Source organism: Eleginops maclovinus, chromosome 21 (genome assembly GCF_036324505.1).
Source record: "Eleginops maclovinus isolate JMC-PN-2008 ecotype Puerto Natales chromosome 21, JC_Emac_rtc_rv5, whole genome shotgun sequence".
Taxonomy (NCBI): Eukaryota; Metazoa; Chordata; class Actinopteri; order Perciformes; family Eleginopidae; genus Eleginops; species Eleginops maclovinus.
The window spans coordinates 1,995,001-2,013,079 of NC_086369.1; the positions used below are offsets into that span (position 1 = coordinate 1,995,001).

An 18,079-nucleotide genomic window follows, 5' to 3' on the forward strand; every position below is an offset into this window, starting at 1 on the left:
GCCCGGTCTTTAGTGTTTTGTTGCCGGGGCGGTTGTTGCCATTTGGCGTGATTACATCATGCTCGGCTCTTCCGTACATTAAGCTGGCTGTGTGTGTGCTCAGAGCTTCAGTATATGTATATGTTTTCGTCCTAGAGATGTTGTATTTATGTGTTGAGACAAACTGTTGTGAAGGGAAGTAATGAAATCTCCCAGGAATGTGTTTGCGTAGCCAAAGAATCCAAATGTTTAGTCCACAACAACAAAATGCCTGAGAGACCGTCCTGTCTCAGAGGACTCCTAAATGAGTGTTCAGTTTGGGCTGAACAAGATTAAGATACTGCTGTACATGTTAGTAAGAAAGAATTCTGTTGTACAAGTTCATATCTCACTGAGGAAGTTGTTTTTGATTATTGTTTTTGAGCCTTTTGCGTTTATCTGCTTTACGAAGAGACATGTTTTCAGTTATGCCAGACTTTATAAAGTATTTACACGATTGAAGCTGCACTTTTTAATCTTAAAGTAGATCAAAAGGCTACATGTAACCTGAACGGGTCAACCAAATTGTGCAGCTTTAGCGTCTTTCAGCTCATTGTTTTGGTTTTACAGCCGAACACATCAGACAGCTTATGGACACAGTCATTGCTAACATACTGTAGTGCAGGGAAGCTAAACACCCATATATTTCATTCAAGGTCTGTTTGAGACTAAAACAGAGCCAGAAGGAGGGCTAAAAACAAGAGTTCTGTGTCTGCTGGATGTTGAATTATACAATGGTTGAGCCTTGTGAGTGAAGGCCACAGAAGCGAGCTATCACAAAGCAACAGACGCCTTCCTGCAGATAAGACGTAAAGGACGGCTTGTGGTTCTGCTAGAGACTGATGTGTCTAAAGGGGAGGAGAAGGCCTTTTTTCAAGGGGGCCAACAGCTACTGAACATGTGTTTCTATTAAAGCTCTTCAGATTAATCATACTGCTAATGATAGAACAGCTAATCCATCTTATCGCCTCGATGCAGAAACATGCTTTTTTTGCATTAAACTTTAATAGCGTCTTCTCTCTCCAGTCTCCATCGATGACATTGAGTCAGTCCGCAAGGGCCGCCAGTCCGAGGGTCTCAACAAACACACCGACCCCAGCGTGGAAGACAAGTGCTTTTCCATCATCTTCAAGGGCCGCAAGAAAAATCTGGACCTGATGGCGGCCAATGACCTCGAGGCGAAACAGTGGGTCAGCGGCCTGGACAAGATCATGCACAACATGCGCAACCTGAGCCGCCAGCAGAAGAGCGAGCAGTATCCTTGACTTGGTCCTTCATGAAGTGTTTTTTTGAGTCCCAGACTCAATGTTTTGTTCTGAATTAGTTCCAGTATAATCCTTACATCTTAATGCCCAGTTGGATCATCAACTGCATGCGGAAAGCAGACAAGAACGCAGACAACAAGATGACCCTGAAGGAGCTGAAGCACTTCCTGAGGCAGGTCAACGTGGAAGTGGACGACACTTACGCAGTGGAGATTTTCAAGGTGAGCCGTCGCCTCCTGCAGATCAATGCATTATCCTGATCCATTGTCTGATTGTCTCATCGTGTCTTAAAGCAATGCGACAAGTCCAATTCAGGCTCCTTGGAGGGCGAAGAGATCAAGCACTTCTACGACCTGCTGACGCACCGGGAGGAGGTCGATGTGATTTACGGGAATTACGCTCAAACAGAGGGCCAGATGAGCAGCAGAGACCTGCTGAACTTCCTGTTGAACGAGCAGAGGGAGACGGCGTCCATGGAGGACTCTCTCAAGCTGATTGAGAAATACGAAGTGGACGGGACAGGTAGGAAAATGCAAGGGTTTTATTTATTTATGAAAGATAAATGTCCACATATTCATGGTTCTGTCTGTCTTTGGTCCACCAGCGAAGCAGAACAAACGTATGACCAAAGACGGCTTCCTGATGTACCTGCACAGGGAGGAAGGCTCCATCCTCAACCCGGCCCACAGTCAGGTGTATCAGGACATGCACCAGCCCCTCAACCACTACTACATCTCCTCATCACACAACACGTACCTGATGGAGGACCAACTCAAAGGACCCAGCAGCACAGAAGCCTACATAAAGTAACTTAAACAGCTTTACCACATCTTGGTTTATTTTTGCAGGGTTGTGCAGGTTTTTAAGAAGGTTTTCTGTCCCTGCAGAGCGCTGATGAAGAGCTGCCGCTGTGTGGAGCTGGACTGTTGGGACGGGGCTAATGGAGAGCCGGTCATCTACCACGGATACACACTCACATCCAAAGTGCTTTTCAGAGACGTCATCAAAGCCATCAACGACTACGCCTTCAAAGTAGGTGTTGCATTCAAATGCCCAACGTTAAAAGAGGACATATTCTGCCTCTGAGATTTTTGCCTTTGCAGACCTTTTAATTGCACAAAAACCACAAAAACAGGAGAGGGAAAACTCCACAAAGCATGATAGGGCCCCTGATGCATGAATGAATGTTTCTCTTGTTTCTCCAGACCTCTGACTACCCGGTGATCCTGTCCCTGGAGAACCACTGCAGTGTGGACCAGCAGAAGCTCATGGCCCATCACCTGATCTCCATCCTGGGCAGCGCTCTGGTCACGAAGCCTCTGGGCAACACCATGCCCACCGGCTTCCCCTCCCCTGAGGTGTGTTAGCCTCTCTGATTTCTATTTAAACATTCACAGCCCCTGGCAGCTAAAAAGTCCTTCTTCTTAAGTTAATGATCCACCTCACGGTCCTGTTTACTCTAACGTGGCTATTAGATCTGTCTGGGAAAAGAAGCCTCCGCACCAGATAAAAGCCTCAAAGCCTCTGCTCCTCCGACGTGTCGATCTTGAGTTCTGCACTTTATACTGGCCTACGTTCAGAGATAAGTTGCTTATTAACTAACAGATTGTCACAAGATCTGAGACTTTGCAGTGAGAGAGGACACTTTGTTTGATAGGAGAAGCCAGTGGTGAAGTGGAGAGCTAAAAAACTGTGTTTATTTCCCCTTGTAAATGGCCCTCAGATGAATTGTAAAGGTCTTTAGTACTAGAAGAGAAACAAAGAGTGGGGGAAATCGTAAATGATCTTTCAGTGACATTACCGAGCCATGTTCAGGCGTACAGTAGCATCCGTTGGATCAATGCCATGTAACCTCACACTATCTTAAAATGATGCATTATGGAACATTTTTCATTCTATAATTTCCTGCTTGATCAGAAGTAATCAATAACACATGTTTTCCTGGGAAATAAGAAAAGCTTCCCTGTATTTTAATAGTAAAACACGTTTTCTGTGCAGGCGCTGAAGGGCAAGATCCTCATTAAGGGAAAGCGGTTGAAAAAACTGGATGCTGCGCTCAACAACAACAGCACTTTAGAAGAAGACACCGTGTCTGAGGAGGACGAGGCTGCAGACTGCAAAGAGAACGGACAGAAGTCCAAATCAAAGGTGAGTCAAATGTTATTTTACAACTTATACGCAGCCTACATTGTTATTTTGGACAGCAAACAAAGTGACTCCTATTGAAATAAGTACAATTAAACGTTCAAATATATGTATTCTCTTTAACAAAACTGAGCAACTGTTCTATTTCCTTTTTAGAAATCAAAGATCAAACTAGCCAAAGCGCTGTCTGACATCGTCGTGTACTGCAAGAGCGTCCACTTCAACGGCTTCGAACACGCCAAGGACAGCCAGGCCTTCTACGAGATGTCGTCCCTCAAGGAGAGCAAAGCCTTCAACCTGGCCGACAGCTCAGGTGAACATCTGAGTCACAACACTGAATGTGTTGCCATGAGCAAAGCATCAAATCAAATCAATAATAAATCAAATAGAATACAGTTAGAAGCAAAGCATAACAACTGTTTTTTATTTCCTTCTCGTAGGGACAGCGTTTATCCATCACAACATGGACAAACTGAGCAGGATCTACCCTGCCGGCTCCAGAACCGACTCCTCAAACTACAACCCCGTACCCATGTGGAACGTCGGCTGCCAGATAGGTACACGACCGTTACCAGATCCAGAAGTCTAGATCTTTGGTGTAATTGTGATATTAAGAGTTTTTCTGGTTTGGTTTTCAGTGGCGCTGAACTTCCAGACTCCCTCTAAGGAGATGCACATAAACCAGGGTCGGTTTCTGCAGAATGGTTTGTGCGGCTACGTCCTGAAACCGGAATTTCAGAGGAGCCTGTCCTCCCAGTTTGATCCCAACACACTCCCCAAAGGACCCTGGCTGAAGAAGAAGACCTTCCATGTGATGGTGAGAGATATTAACCCTGAGAGAGAAAGATTTCTGGGATCTGGAAGAGGTTTTCTAATTCAATTTATTGGATTCTTTCCCTGTTTCCCAACACTAAAGGTGATCTCAGCTCAGCAGCTACCTAAAATTAACAAGGACAAACACAAATCCATCGTTGACCCCCTGGTCCGAGTGGAGATCTACGGCGTCCCGGCAGACAACGCCAGCAAGGAGACGCACTACATCGATAACAACGGTGAGCAGATCACACGTAAACACACACAGACACACACACACTGTCACACAGAAAACAATCACATGTGAATGAGGGTGTTGCACCAGTTAAACAATAACCCATGCCTGCAGGGTTCAACCCAATGTGGAATGAGAAGTTCCGGTTTGACATCCACGTTGCAGAGCTGGCCCTGCTGCGGTTTGTGGTGGAGGACTATGACTCAACATCCCAGAATGATCTCATTGGGCATTACTGTCTACCGCTCTCCAGCGTACAGAACGGTAAGAGAGGCCAGCACTCTCCTGCATACGGTGACATCACTATAGAACACATGCGCTGCTGTTGGCCAGCGCTCCATCACATTGTATGTGATATAGGCTAAGGGGCGGGACATCGCTAAGCGGGTTGACCAATCACAACAGAGCCGGCCAGCTAACCAATCAGAGCAGAGTGGGCTCTGGTTTCAGACAGAGGGGCTGCAGCACAGGCAGTCTGGGAAAAATAAAGAGCTTTTTGAACATTAGAGCATGGAGACATGTCCCAGCTTGCTTCTTTAAACAGAAACCATCAGCTCATATTTTCCAGTAACAAGAGTTGCTGACAGCATTGTTTGAATCACATGACTTCTGTGTTCCTTTTTAAGCGGTCTTAATAATGTCTAACTCACTTCCCTTTTTGTTCCAGGATATCGCCACGTCCCGCTGCTCACCAAGAGAGGAGACGTCATCTGCTCGGCGGGAATCTTTGTGCACCTTATGCTCATGGACGCTCAGTAGAAAACCTTCTGGAAACTCTAAAATGTCCAGTTTTAAAGCTACATAATTTAACTCCGATCAAATATTTAATGTTGAAACTGCAGATGCTGACTCACCGTTGTCTGCCTAACTCTTTCCTTTGTTTTATAATTTTCTTAAGAGAAGTGTGTTTGATTGAAGCGACAAGAGAGTGAGTGAATGGACGAGCAGTGTGGTAACTTATTTAAAGAACGTCTTTAAACTGTATATTCCGTATTGGGGAGGAGTACAATGATGACAGGAGTGAAATCCAGCTTTTGAATGTTCCTGAATAGTGTTGTGATTTTTATAAATGTACTGATGCTTCAGGATCATACGCATCATGGACTCCATGTATTAAGCACAACACGCACTTAACAGTTTCAGTGACTTTGCATTGATTTATGTTTTCCTTGTTTATTTACCGTAATGATGATGCTAACTGGATCAGTATGATTTCAAAAAGCTCAGTAGAGCTGTGTGTGTCTGTGTTTTCATTTAAAAACTTCCTTTAGTCTATTTTAATGAGAAGTCATACATACATCTGCAAATTGAACCTAATTACCAAGTGTTTATGTAAAAAACCTCTTTATATATCACATTATTCCTGTCTTGTCTCGTATTTTACCTTTGCACAAGCTCTCAAATAAACCCAGAAGAATTTCTCATTAAGGTTTCTGTGTTTTTATTCATAATATGTGATTCAGCCAATGGGGATAACATCCTGAGAGAAACCCAATCATGGTAAGATCAGCTTATAAAATACAGATAAATACAAAGCATCACAATTAAAAATAGTCTTAATTTAAAGCACTTTTTAAAATCACAATCATGTTAATTAGCATTTAAAATCGTTTAACTTATTATTAATAAACAACATTCAGGTGATATGATTAAGGCCCCTCTGCAAACAGCTGCTTTACTTACTTTTAAAAAGACATTTATCTGCTAAAACTATACAGTTTTTATCAGAAAAGTCCTGCTTTCTTCTTCAGGTCGCTCTGCCTCCACTTGGGCAGGCGCTTGAAGTCAGGGCGAGTTGTTCCCAGCAGGTTCTCAAAGTCCACATCAGACAGGTAGTCCTGAAACAGAGGGGGAAGGTAGAGTAAGGCTGACACCTAGTGGACACAGTGCGGTACTACACCAGTATACATACATCACAGCTTATGGCTTCTTTGTTGTTATTCTGTGTGCATTTGTTGTCAGTATGCATTTATTCAAGGTTGTCCATCTCCTTGTAGTTATAATGCATATATTTTAGGCATTTTGTGTCTCTCTGAAGACATTGCATATTCATCTTGGGTCTGATTTTTAGTAAAGCATAGCTGTTCCGCTGTCAATCTGAACAAACAGCTTTGTTTTATGCTTTTTATATAATAACCTTACCATTCTGTGCACCTGTCATACTAAATATTGGATTACATTTAGCAGATATAACATTTAGAAGACTCTAAATACATCTGTAAATAAAACAAAAACAATCAGGATGTCCATTCTTTAAACTGGCCTTCCCAACAAACTGGTTTACCAAATCAGGCGTTCAGAGGCTTAGATTGGCTTGCACTTAATTTCATCACATTTAATACAAAAGCTGCACGAAATAAAACAAACCACCTCCAGTTGAATTGGCTGAAGTGACTTAATGCAAACATGTGCGTTCCAGACCAATAATAATAATACAATCGATAATAAACTCAGGCTAAGTTAGCATTTTGGCTCCTACGCCCTGACCCTGCACCCACCTCTCTAAGGCTGGGGTCCACGGCAGCTGGCAGCTCGTCTGGGGTCTTGTTGACGAGGAGCTCTGGGTCCAGATACATAGAAGAGCCTCCAGCAGAGGGGGAGGATGGGGAGAGTGTCATGGACGTTGTGACTCTCTGGGTGGAAGGGCTGTTAGGGGTGGAGGGTCTCGGGGACAGATCTAAGCTGGCGGGGCCTCCTGGAGCCCCGTATCCACCCCCAACAGGTCTCTTATTGAGATTGGTGTTGTTCAGATCCTGCAGACAGGGGGGTGAAGTCAGTCTTTAGGTGTTTTTTACATTAAATATTGGAGAAACATCAAAATGGTCAGCATTCACAGATCAGTAATGTATTTACCATTGGGATATTAGTGCATGTAGTTAATAATTAAAAGGGATTAGTGTTAATCAATCACTTACAACAGTGATCTGTGAGAGAGATGCTGGATCACTCAGCTTTTTTCTCATCTCCTCATAGGAGTTGCCTCCCTGTTGAGAAGATCGATTGAAACGGGTGAGCATGCAGGGTTCAACAATCCATGCAATCATCCACATGTTATTCCTGACAGGATTGATCACCTGTGTCTCCTCTCAATCATCTGAGTCAGTTTGACCGACATATTCAGACCTAAACAGGGATTTATCATCATGCTGCGTTCTCTCACTGAGAGCCTGAACACACTCACGCTCCACTTGTGAGGATCCCAGGCGGTGAACCAGCCGGTGAACGTGGGTGGTTCGTATCCCTGTTTGACGAAGAGGACGGGTGTGTCGGGGTCTCGGCCTGCAGGGTGGGTCCTCAGGTAATCCTGCGCACTGTTCCACGCTTCCTTCGTCTCGTACTGGTTGGCCAAGTTCCCGACCCAGAGGAAAATCTGAGGGGAGGAAGATGGAAATATTGTACTTTATAAAGTGCAAATATTGCAAGGCACGTTTATTTCAACACAAGGCAAAGTTCAAAGTGCTGCAAACATTAAGAGCATTCATTTAAAAACAGTCATTCGTACTAAATGGTACCTTTCACTTCAATGCAGGTGTTTAAAAGCTGTATTTCATGGCTGTATTTGAAACTTATAAAGCATCATGCAATGTTTTCTGTTTATGTTTCAGTTTCTTAAGGTATCTTATTCTGAAATTCAGTATTTAAGCGTTTAATGTTTGTTTTATTTTGAAATTGATTTGAATCTCCTAGTGTAGTGGGAATACTTCAACCTGTTTTCAAAGATTTGTTCTAGCTATTCGGAGTCTAGGAAATAAACGGTGAATCTCACAGAGACGTATTATTATTCATAGTCTGAATGTTTTCATAAGATAAGTTTACTGGTATTGTTTCTGTCTCAGCTGCATGTAAACAAAGCATTGCACATAATGATTAAGAGGAGAACATTTTAAAAAAGTATTTCAAAGTAAACTGCTTTCAGTCTGTCTTAAAGTCTCTAAACTCAATTTCTCTGTTAATTATTACTAGTGACATTTTTGCTTTTAATTGGGTCTCCTGCTGTGAGCCGTTGGCAACGACAGTCCAGTGGATAAGGACGCAGACCGGGAACCAGGAGACGTGGGATCGAAACCCAGAACCGACATCACCAGGTAGGACAGCGTCACACAAACGGGTTGAAATGTGTCTGTGCATCACAAACAACAAAGGGTCAATTCAAAAGGTTCAATGAGTGTCACCTCCGCGTTTCAAAACTTCAAAACTTGCGTCAAAAACGTTCTCTCGCGCCGCGTCGATTTCAACTTGCGCATTTCCGAATTTCATTTCCACCGAGGAGCAGCAGACATCACGTAAGTAGCCCGAGAAGTCAAGCTAGCAACTCAGTTAGCTTGATGGGCAATTTCGGTTTCTCTTTACTGAACCTTATTAAAAACACTACAGCTAACAGGTGTGTTACCTTAACCTGGAGATGTTGTTGCTTTTGGTTTGCGCGTGACGCTGCCTCGCGTGCGTTGGTTGTCCACAGCGCAGTGGACTGTTTTTTAAATAAAACTTTATTTGAGACATTGTACAATTACACAACACAAGGCCTCGGGATATAAACTCTCCTTACGACTGTTTAAAAAAAAGCCCTGTCCTCAGAGAGAGGCTGCTGTCTGTCTGATGGTCCAATTAAGATCACAATTAGTGGCTAACGGATGGAAAGATACAGGGATTGATGTTTAATTGGGTTAAATGTTTAATTAAATATAAAAAAGATGCCATCAAACATGCCAATTTATATAATTTCTATATTGTTAATATATTATTTAAATGACATGAGGTTTTAAAGAGAAACAGTCCAAATTTCCCCTTTAATTATTATATATGACGTTTAAACTTCACTGCTTGACTCTCAGCAATAACTCTCCCTCTTAAACCTTTAAATGATCAGCTCTGCAAGCCTTCAGAAAACGTAATGTACTGTAGAGCCTCATTTCTACGTGCTGATGCCCTCTGCTGGGTACCCTGACTCCACTCCCCCCCCTTCCCTCACCTCCTCCCAGGTGTCCAGCAGCATCACGTCCTCCTCATCCAGGTCGCTCTGGGCGAAGTCCTCCACCTCCGTCATCCGGAACTTCCCGATTTGGTTGGAGCATTCGAACAGCCGGGGACTGTGAGGGGGCTCCTCCTTCTGCAGCCTGGAACAACACCAGCTCATCATAATCTGCTGTGTGTGTGTGTGTGTGTGTGTGTGTGTGTGTGTGTGTGTGTGTGTGTGTGTGTGTGTGTGTGTGTGTGTGTGTGTGTGTGTGTGTGTGTGTGTGTGTGTGTGTCTACCTTTCAGATGGCATTGGGCATATTCCACTGACCTTGATATAAAATAATCCATGCAGATTTAAATGTAAGCTTATTAATGTTCCCAATTTAGAGCTTTTTTGGACGATTCCTTGTTCACAGGCTGTTGTTATTTCTGATGCTTTACATAATGTAATACATAATTAAAAAACAACAAAAGCGTGTTTGAAGGCTCAGAGTTATTCATATCTGTCTGCTGAAGGATCATTAAGTGAAAAACCCAACCGGAGTTTGGTTTGATGGTTTTGCACAATTTAAAAATACACAAACATAACAAATGATAAACAGTGCAGCACAACCTCATTGGTCTCTTTAAAGCCTCTGCCTAATGTTGATGTTATCCCGTAAAAAGCCGGACTCAAAGCTTTAATGTTGCTTACCTCTTGTCGCTGGCATAGGGAGCCTTTCCCCCCAGATTTACCCAGAATTCAGCTGGCTCCTGGCCCTCCATCACCACCTGCTTATCCTGTTTGGACAGCACATCAGACATGGTTCTCCCCATCACCCTCTCATCCCCACTGCAGCCCTGCAGACACACAGAAGCAGACATCACACACACATTCACATATTCCTGTGAGGCTTCTGCAGCTTGGTATTGTGCACATACCTTCCCATACCACAGGAAGCACGTGTGGTCGGTCTTCAGCAGGAAGACGTCGTTGGTGTTGAGGGACGAGGCCCTCGCCGGCACCTCGGTGGCCTTTGTGTTCAGCTCGTTGGTCCCTCTCACCTGGAAGAGCCTGGCACTGCCTTCAGGGTTAACCACACCGGGTCGACCTGTACCACCCTACACACACAAGTAACTAGTAACTTTGGGACCTTTTGCATGCAGACAAACCTATACAACACACTACAGGCAAAGGGAAAACCCCAAAAAGCAAACTGTACCTCAAAGATCACGAGTTTGCCTTTGAAAATAGCGAGGAAGTGGCGAGGCTCCTTTCCCATGACCACCCTGACCTGCACCGGCGCTCCATTGTACTTGTTATCAACGTTCACAGCCTGGTAGGCGCTGGCTGTGATTTCGTCCTTAGTGGCGTGACGGCCCTGGTAGAAAACATTAAAATAGAATTGTTATCAGAGCCAGAAACAGAGATGAAAACAGGGGGAATGTGCCCACTGAGATGCTCCCGACCTGCCACATGTAGAGTATGTAGTGCTGCTGGTTGGATATCTGATATGTGTACAGCACCAGGTAGCAGTCTCCTCCATAAAACTGCCCGTAGGTACTGGGGTTTACTTCAGCCAGCTCCAGGTTCTCGATACGCCACACCTGTTGCAGAAAAATAAGAAACGAGTCAGCATTTTTCTCTTACGATACAGAGTTAGCACTTCTATTAATGCTAGGTTTCTGTTTTTATGTATTCTGCATGACAGCTTTTTATTTTTTACTCCACCTTAACATCTCCAGAGCCGTCGTCCACCATGCGCTGCTGTGCCGCCAGCTCAGGACGGGCGTGGAGCTCCATCACATCGAACTTCACCTGGTCTACCTTTGCTGTACGGAGACCCAGAGTGTTTAGTGTAGTTGAACAGCTTTATGACCCAGATGTGTTTGCTGTATATTAAAGGTGATGTTACCTATCTTCCCCATGCTGTAGGTGGATCCCAGACCCTGAGTCTGCCCTTTGTCTCTCCAGGATTTGAACAGGTGCTTAAACATCGCCGACTCTCCTCCCTCCGTCATCACCTTCACGCTGGTGCTGGACGGGTAATTCTTGGCCTTGATGTAACCCTGAGTAAAGGAGAGGATTCATTATTATGTATAGGATTATTTATCCTCTGCTCTGAGATTTTACTAGAGGAAAACATGACACAAAAAGCTCCATTTTAGTTTCATACACACAGTTAAACTCACACACACTGACACTGTAATCCTGCCAGTCATCCTACCCGTTACATGTGATCCGTTACTCACCACCGCCTGGTTCAGCGCTTCTTTCCTCTCCTCATTTGAGGCCTGTTTGCCTTTCCACACCATCACACTGGAGCCCCTCTGGTCCAGGATGTAACAGTCCTGACAGCGAGAGAAGAGGAAGAACAATGAGACGGGATCTACTTTCTCTCAGTCTCTCAGGAACATGCTGGAAGAACGAAAGAGAGTTACAGAGGAGTGCAGCAGGTCTTGCGTCAGAGGCTGCGTCGCCACTTCTTGAACCACCAGATTCCCGCTGTTTTCAAACACGCTGATGAGGAAACACAAAGAAATACCGTCTTTATTCAAGGTTTTACTGACATGTTGCAGCAATGATCCAGCAGATTCATAATAATATTCATAATAAATAGATAAACAATATTAAGACAAAAATAAAAACCCAAGTAACATAACAATAATTTTAATTACCAATTAGAAAATGGAATGTTGTTAAGAAAACTGTATAATAAATAATACAAGACAAGCCTATAAAATAAATAAATCATAAAGAAAAGTGTGTTGCTAATCAATAGCTAATTAAAAAAGCCCTTAAGCTGTCGTTTACATTTTTTATAGCACCTTTCATCGTGCATTGCACTCAAAAGTGCTCTCTTTTAAAATCTTCATAGAAAATGGATATCAGTTCCCAGAAGCAGACAGAGAAATATACATAAAAGGAGCAAAGACAGAAAGAATGGTGCATTTAAAGGAGTTGGTGCAGATTCACAGTGTGATTACAGATGGGAGTGGAGTGGTTCTTACTGGTAGAGTCTGACGCTGGTGTTCTGCACCTGGTCAGGTTTGTCGTCAGGAAGGGCCTCCTTCAGTGGCCCGGTTCTCTGGCCCAGCACCGCCATGATGACCTTCATGAGCTCCTGGGGAGTCCTTCTCGTCTCCGCCCTCCACCACGCCGATCTGAGCCCGGCCCCCCCGCTCCCTGTCCCGGATGTCCTGAGCCAACAACACCGCCTGCACACAAGGAAGACCCACTTTAGAAACGACAGCTACATTATTATAGCATTCATTTTCACTTTCTCCCATTTTCACTATCCATGAGTGTTGCTCTTTTTTATTGCACAATAAACAACTATTTAATTATTATTATCAATTTATATATTTATTTTATTTAGGATTTATTCATAATTTTCTAGATTTTGCAATAATATAGACTTCGTTTATTCTTCTGACTGCCTGGATGGACAAAAAAAATCGAACTTTAGTTATTTACTTTAAGATTTTGTACGTCCACATGGACTTTTGCCTTCGCAGTACAGAAACTAAGAAATAATCAGTACATAAATGCTATTTTCCAACCAATCAGAGTGCAGGATTACCTTGAGCTTCTCCCTCCTGTTGCTCTGCGGGCCGTTCCACTGCACTATGGCTTTCCCCATATCCAGCAGGAATATATCTCCATTGTTGAAGCTGCTCCACGACACCTCCACCTGCACAAACAAACATGACGGAGGGTCATTACCTTTACTAAAACATGCCGTCAGAGAATCAGTAATTAAATACCAGCCTCAGCACTCCTTGGGCAATTAACACCTACTTTGACAGCTATGGCAACACAGGAGCCATACTTTGTTTAAGAGGGAGTGCCAACACCCCTGGGAGTGTGGCTGTGTGAGGCCTGTGTTATCTCCAGTGGGAGGCACAGCATTAATCCCAGCTGTAGCCCGTAACATACTTACCTCTGTGGCGGTGACATGCTTCCTCCCTTTGACGTGCAGCAGCCGCAGGACGTTGTAGACGTTCGTGTCAACGTGGTGAAAACCAGAGGCCACCCCGCCCTTCTTATGGCTGCAGAGAGGTCACATTACCAGAGTTCAGGTGCAGTAAAAACATGAACTACACACACAATTAGAGCAGCAACACCTGAGGGCATTTTGAAATGTAACCCCGATATTCCATAACCTAATGAAGAGTCATAGGTTAACGAGCCGGGCGACAGGGAACCGCTGGCTAAGCCTCGATCAAACAAGGGTCATTTGTGTCATTTGTGATTCAAATAAGTGTGTGTGCGTGCGTGCGTGTGTGTAGGCTTGAATAGTAATTGATTACATTGTGACAGTAACCCTCCCAACCCTGAGTGTGTGTTTCTTCCCGCCTCTTTCTTTAAACTCACATGATGCCGTTTTTGAAGTAGCTCCTGAAGCGCGGTGACTCATTGCCCTGCACCTCCCTGTGCTGCACCGGACCCCCCCCCCAGGTGCTCGTCCAGCTGGGTGACGTAGATGGCCGCTGCACCCTGCTCGTCCTGAGAGGAGGACTTCCCGATCCAGTAGTGGATGTCGGCGGACTGACCCGAGCCCTTACTCTGAGTTATCTGGTGGACAAAATGAAGGAGACTCAAACCTCACATCTGCATTTCTGTTATTAAACTCCTTGAGTAGTGTTGGGAAATCAGGATATTACTCACATAGAGAACAATGTAACAGTCGCCCTCAAAGAAGTTACCGAAGCCTTGAGCTGGAACAGGCACCATCTGCATGTTCTGAATGAGAACACGACCAAAAACATGTAGATTATGAGTTTCTACACACAGGACCAGTAATACACCCATGCACAGTAATGTGATGTTGTTAAAGGGCTGGCTCACATTGATGGTCCATATCTGCAGGCCGGGCTTCCTGCTGACACTCTTAAACGTGTCTTGGTTGTCATCGCTCATCATCCTGCTGAACTGCAAACAGAAACACACATTCCAGAAAATAAGAGGAAGAATTTCCATTGTTTTTAACTGAGGAAATATAAATGTGTGCAGGTGATTTATGAAAGACCCTTCAACATATAATACGACATTCATACTCTTAGGAATTAACCAAATGTCCAGTTGCTGCTCAGTTTTTCGTCTCCTCCAGCTGATCATTTTAAAAGGTTTTGGCTTTCTGCTTATGGTCTAACATAGACTTCCATTAGAGCGACAGGAGAGACTGGTTTCACTTCAATTAACCCGCCGTGTCCACTGACTCAACACACACAATGAGCTTTGTTATTTCTCTGAAAGCATGCTGATATATTTCAAACAAGAAACAGACATTTGCAATTATCTGAACGTCCAATTTTTGCACCGTTTTTGGTCTCCTCCAGGGAAATATTTTGGTCTTTAGCTGCTCCACGCTTCACTGTTTTCATTTGTAGAACTGTGTCTGCCCTCTGGTTCTGGGTAGGTAGCGTACAGTTGGTTTAGGAAAGAATTAGACCCAAAGAAATAAAGTCAGGACCAAAACGATGACCTGTGAAATGCTGAAAAGTTGATAAAAAGCAGAGTTGAGGATTTTCCAAAGATTTTAAAGCTGTCAGTATGTGTGAGAACCTTTACCAGCAACACATATTCAATTATAAGTACTTGGTTTGGATCTCTCTAATTGCTAATCCTTTGAGTTCCCTATCTTTTCACTGGAAACAGATGTCTCTTAAGTGACGAGTGAACTGTTTCAGATTGGCTCCCTGACAGATAAACACCTCTAATCCTCCTAATGAGTGTCAGCTTGGCGCCGTAGCACGACACAAGTTCTGCAATCAGCGCCGTTTAAACCGCCTCTTGACTCAGATATGAGAAACAACAGCACTGATAAGCTTACGTCACCATCTGAGCTGAGAGTATAGGGAGGGCTTGGCGGGGAAACGCTTTGTGGAAACAGGCTGGGACGAATGCTAGCGGCTACATATCATGAATACAAACACAGGATCCATACATGATGTGGTTTGCAAACAGCTGGGGAAGTTATTGAAGCTATAACGCATTGGCTCGTAGTGCTGGAAAACATAACTGAGTGGTGATTGATGAAGGTTGTGTAAGGTGAGGTGATACAGGTCAGCGAGCAGGATGTTAACCACACCCTTTATTAATATTATCAAGCCTCAGGATTTCAGTGAATCAGATAAAAGAGGTGACACACAGAGCAAACAGAAGAAAAGGGTTGAGATTTTATAAAGTGACAGGGCTTGGCATACTACCATATCTCACACACAAGCCTCAGTAAGAGTCAAATCGCTTTAAAGTGAGATGATGTCGCAGTTACAGCCACAGTTATGTAACAGCATATCAAATGATCATATTCATGTTTATTACTACACTCGTTCAAGCGGATACAATAAGATTTCATATGATAACAGGAGTTGCTCATTGACCAGTCCAAATATCTACTGACCATTTCCTTTTGTTATCTGGGTGAAGGAGAGGACACGCCCAGGACCTCTCCACACACACAGGGGGAATGTAAGTAGTGTGTACTCCTGATATACCCAGTTTCTAAAAATTGACTAAACACTGACAAACGACAACACTTAAAGGGATCTATAAGGAATTCAAACACAAAGATATAATATTCCATAATAAGATAATACGTTACAAAGAGCCATTGTGCATAATTTGGTACATTTAGCTGATAATACTTAATCATTTACGACTTTGACTTGTGAAGGACTATTTTCAGATCAAGGTATTTCTACTTTTACATATGGATCTTCTTCCACCTCTGTCCACACATCGAAAAAACATCTGGACGCATAAGGTATTTAATATTCGAAGCAAATAATGAGCAGGTTCACATCCAAAACTGATTTATTTTGACCCCTTAATATACTATCTTAATGTTCACTTTGACACATCTCGGTGTCACCTTAATTGATTTGTTTCAATTAACTAACTTCATTTCTTCTCTAAACAGCGGTTTATGCTAGTTGTTTAATATTCTATCTGTGCCTTGTGTTGGGAATGAAAAGCATCCAACGTGCTGTGCAACATGATCCCGCTTAATATGCTGTACACATGAAAGAGGAATTGAAGACCAGCTTCCATTACTGCCACAGGAAAAACTGGTTCCCCTTCAATCAACCCGCCGTGTCCATTCACTCAACACACACAATGAGCTTTGTTATTTCTCTCAATGCGTGCTGATGTATTATCATGATCCAGGGTTTAAAAACACCGCCTAAGGCCTGATCTAAAGATGTTTTAAAGGTGAGGGTCTTACCTTGTGTTGCGTCTGGCGGAGTGAAGGCCTCTCCTATAAGGTTGAAGGTGAATGAATGAATCAAAGTCTTTCTGCAGTAAAGTGTAGCTGGCTTTCCCCTCCTGTGTGGAAGCTGGAGTGCGTGTATCACAGAGCACTGACTCTATTTGTTTCCACACCCAGGTTAGAACACACCTGCAATTTCCTGCCTCAATATTTACAGTACAACAACCTTAAATACGCCTCTCCGTGCGTCGTGCCCCCTCTGCTGCCTGAATATGCTGAATGACAGGCAGGTTTTCCCATAAATACAATCAGTATTGATCCTAAATATCTTCTTTTTCGAGGTCTCTGTTGTCTTAGATAATACACTGAATTAAAAAAACATGGTGTTGATATTGCATTTTAACTAAAGTAATATAGGCATCAAACTGAATGAAGCCTCACTCTCCCTGACTGTGTTGTAGTAATTGTGTCCCTCTATAGCTCAGTGAGCATTTCAGGGGCCGCTTGACACCAATTATCCATTTCACAACGGTTACAATAGCAGATGGGGGAATTGGACTCGAGCATCTCAGAGTGCTGCTGGAAAGGCATCAGAGGCTTTCTGTGGCTAAGTCTCTCCCTCTGCGCCTCCTCACAGTCACTGGAGGAGCAGCGCTTGACATTATTGGAGGTTTACCGCGCCGGGCTTTGATCTCCCAACGGAGGAGGCATGGGCAGCTTTTGTTTCTGAACGTGTTTGCTGAAAGTGGGGTTGGGTTAACACGCTGTAGCCAAAGTGATTTGAAGAATTGGACGAGTGTTTGCAGAGTGTGGATTTCCAGTCAAACACTTAATTGTAAGTAAAAACAAATGCATTGTGGGGTAGTTGCTTTTACAGAGAAGGACAACCTTGAAACAAACAGGTAATAAAAACAAGGCTGTGTTATTTCTCCACCAAAAGCATTCTTGCATTAAGCGCATGCATCATGGATGATTAGTACACACAATCCCTGCCTGGGAATCTAGAAAAGCAATCGGATTGTTGCGTAACTAACCCCGTTTCCTCCCACAGGTTAACGTTTCTCTTACCTTCGACCACGGCTTTTCATTTTTAGATCCAAATCTGGGCTCCATTATGAAAATATGATCATTTCAACGATGTGGTGAACTTTAGTCCACACATATCCTAGGCACAAGTGGAAAAAGGCTGGAACAATAGGCTCTGTAATGCCTAATCCACTGCTGCAGTTAAAGTCGCTGCGACGTAAGCGGAAGCTAAAAGTTCACATCAAGATATCACATGCTGCTTCTTGGTTACTCATTAACCAGTTCATATTCAGATAATAAACACAGCTGCAGACAATGGAGATGGACACTCTGTTGGAGAAGTCAGTGGCATCTTCAGTCAACATTAAAAGACCCTAATTGCATTTTCACAATTTAAAGAAGTCCTGTTATGCTTTTTGGGGTT

The 18,079-nt window shown here is 43.6% G+C and overlaps 2 protein-coding genes across 3 annotated transcripts in view; one reads left to right on the forward strand and one right to left on the reverse strand.

Moving 5' to 3' along the window:
• plcd1a (phospholipase C, delta 1a) overlaps positions 1-5,900 on the forward strand; it is an 11,797-nt gene extending 5,897 nt beyond the window's left edge. For both annotated transcript variants that reach the window (XM_063874091.1, XM_063874090.1), the window contains exons 3-15: positions 1,045-1,273; positions 1,375-1,504; positions 1,577-1,805; positions 1,888-2,089; positions 2,171-2,315; positions 2,489-2,641; positions 3,282-3,431; positions 3,585-3,741; positions 3,869-3,985; positions 4,067-4,245; positions 4,345-4,480; positions 4,591-4,740; positions 5,144-5,900. In XM_063874091.1, the coding sequence (XP_063730161.1) occupies positions 1,045-1,273; positions 1,375-1,504; positions 1,577-1,805; positions 1,888-2,089; positions 2,171-2,315; positions 2,489-2,641; positions 3,282-3,431; positions 3,585-3,741; positions 3,869-3,985; positions 4,067-4,245; positions 4,345-4,480; positions 4,591-4,740; positions 5,144-5,235 (2,069 nt within the window). In that variant the 3' untranslated portion in view covers positions 5,236-5,900. The remainder of the gene's footprint in view (positions 1-1,044; positions 1,274-1,374; positions 1,505-1,576; positions 1,806-1,887; positions 2,090-2,170; positions 2,316-2,488; positions 2,642-3,281; positions 3,432-3,584; positions 3,742-3,868; positions 3,986-4,066; positions 4,246-4,344; positions 4,481-4,590; positions 4,741-5,143) is intronic.
• Positions 5,894-17,885, reverse strand: vill (villin-like). The gene is given in 23 exon segments (XM_063874089.1): positions 5,894-6,314; positions 6,975-7,229; positions 7,392-7,460; positions 7,658-7,846; positions 9,446-9,590; positions 10,128-10,273; positions 10,355-10,534; positions 10,636-10,794; positions 10,883-11,020; positions 11,145-11,245; positions 11,329-11,482; positions 11,666-11,764; positions 11,855-11,933; positions 12,425-12,537; positions 12,539-12,631; positions 12,997-13,107; positions 13,357-13,465; positions 13,791-13,870; positions 13,872-13,991; positions 14,085-14,159; positions 14,265-14,348; positions 16,645-16,677; positions 17,698-17,885. Coding segments are annotated over 23 exon segments (2,691 nt in total). The 5' UTR covers positions 17,743-17,885; the 3' UTR covers positions 5,894-6,200.
• Between the last annotated feature and the right edge of the window lie 194 nt (positions 17,886-18,079).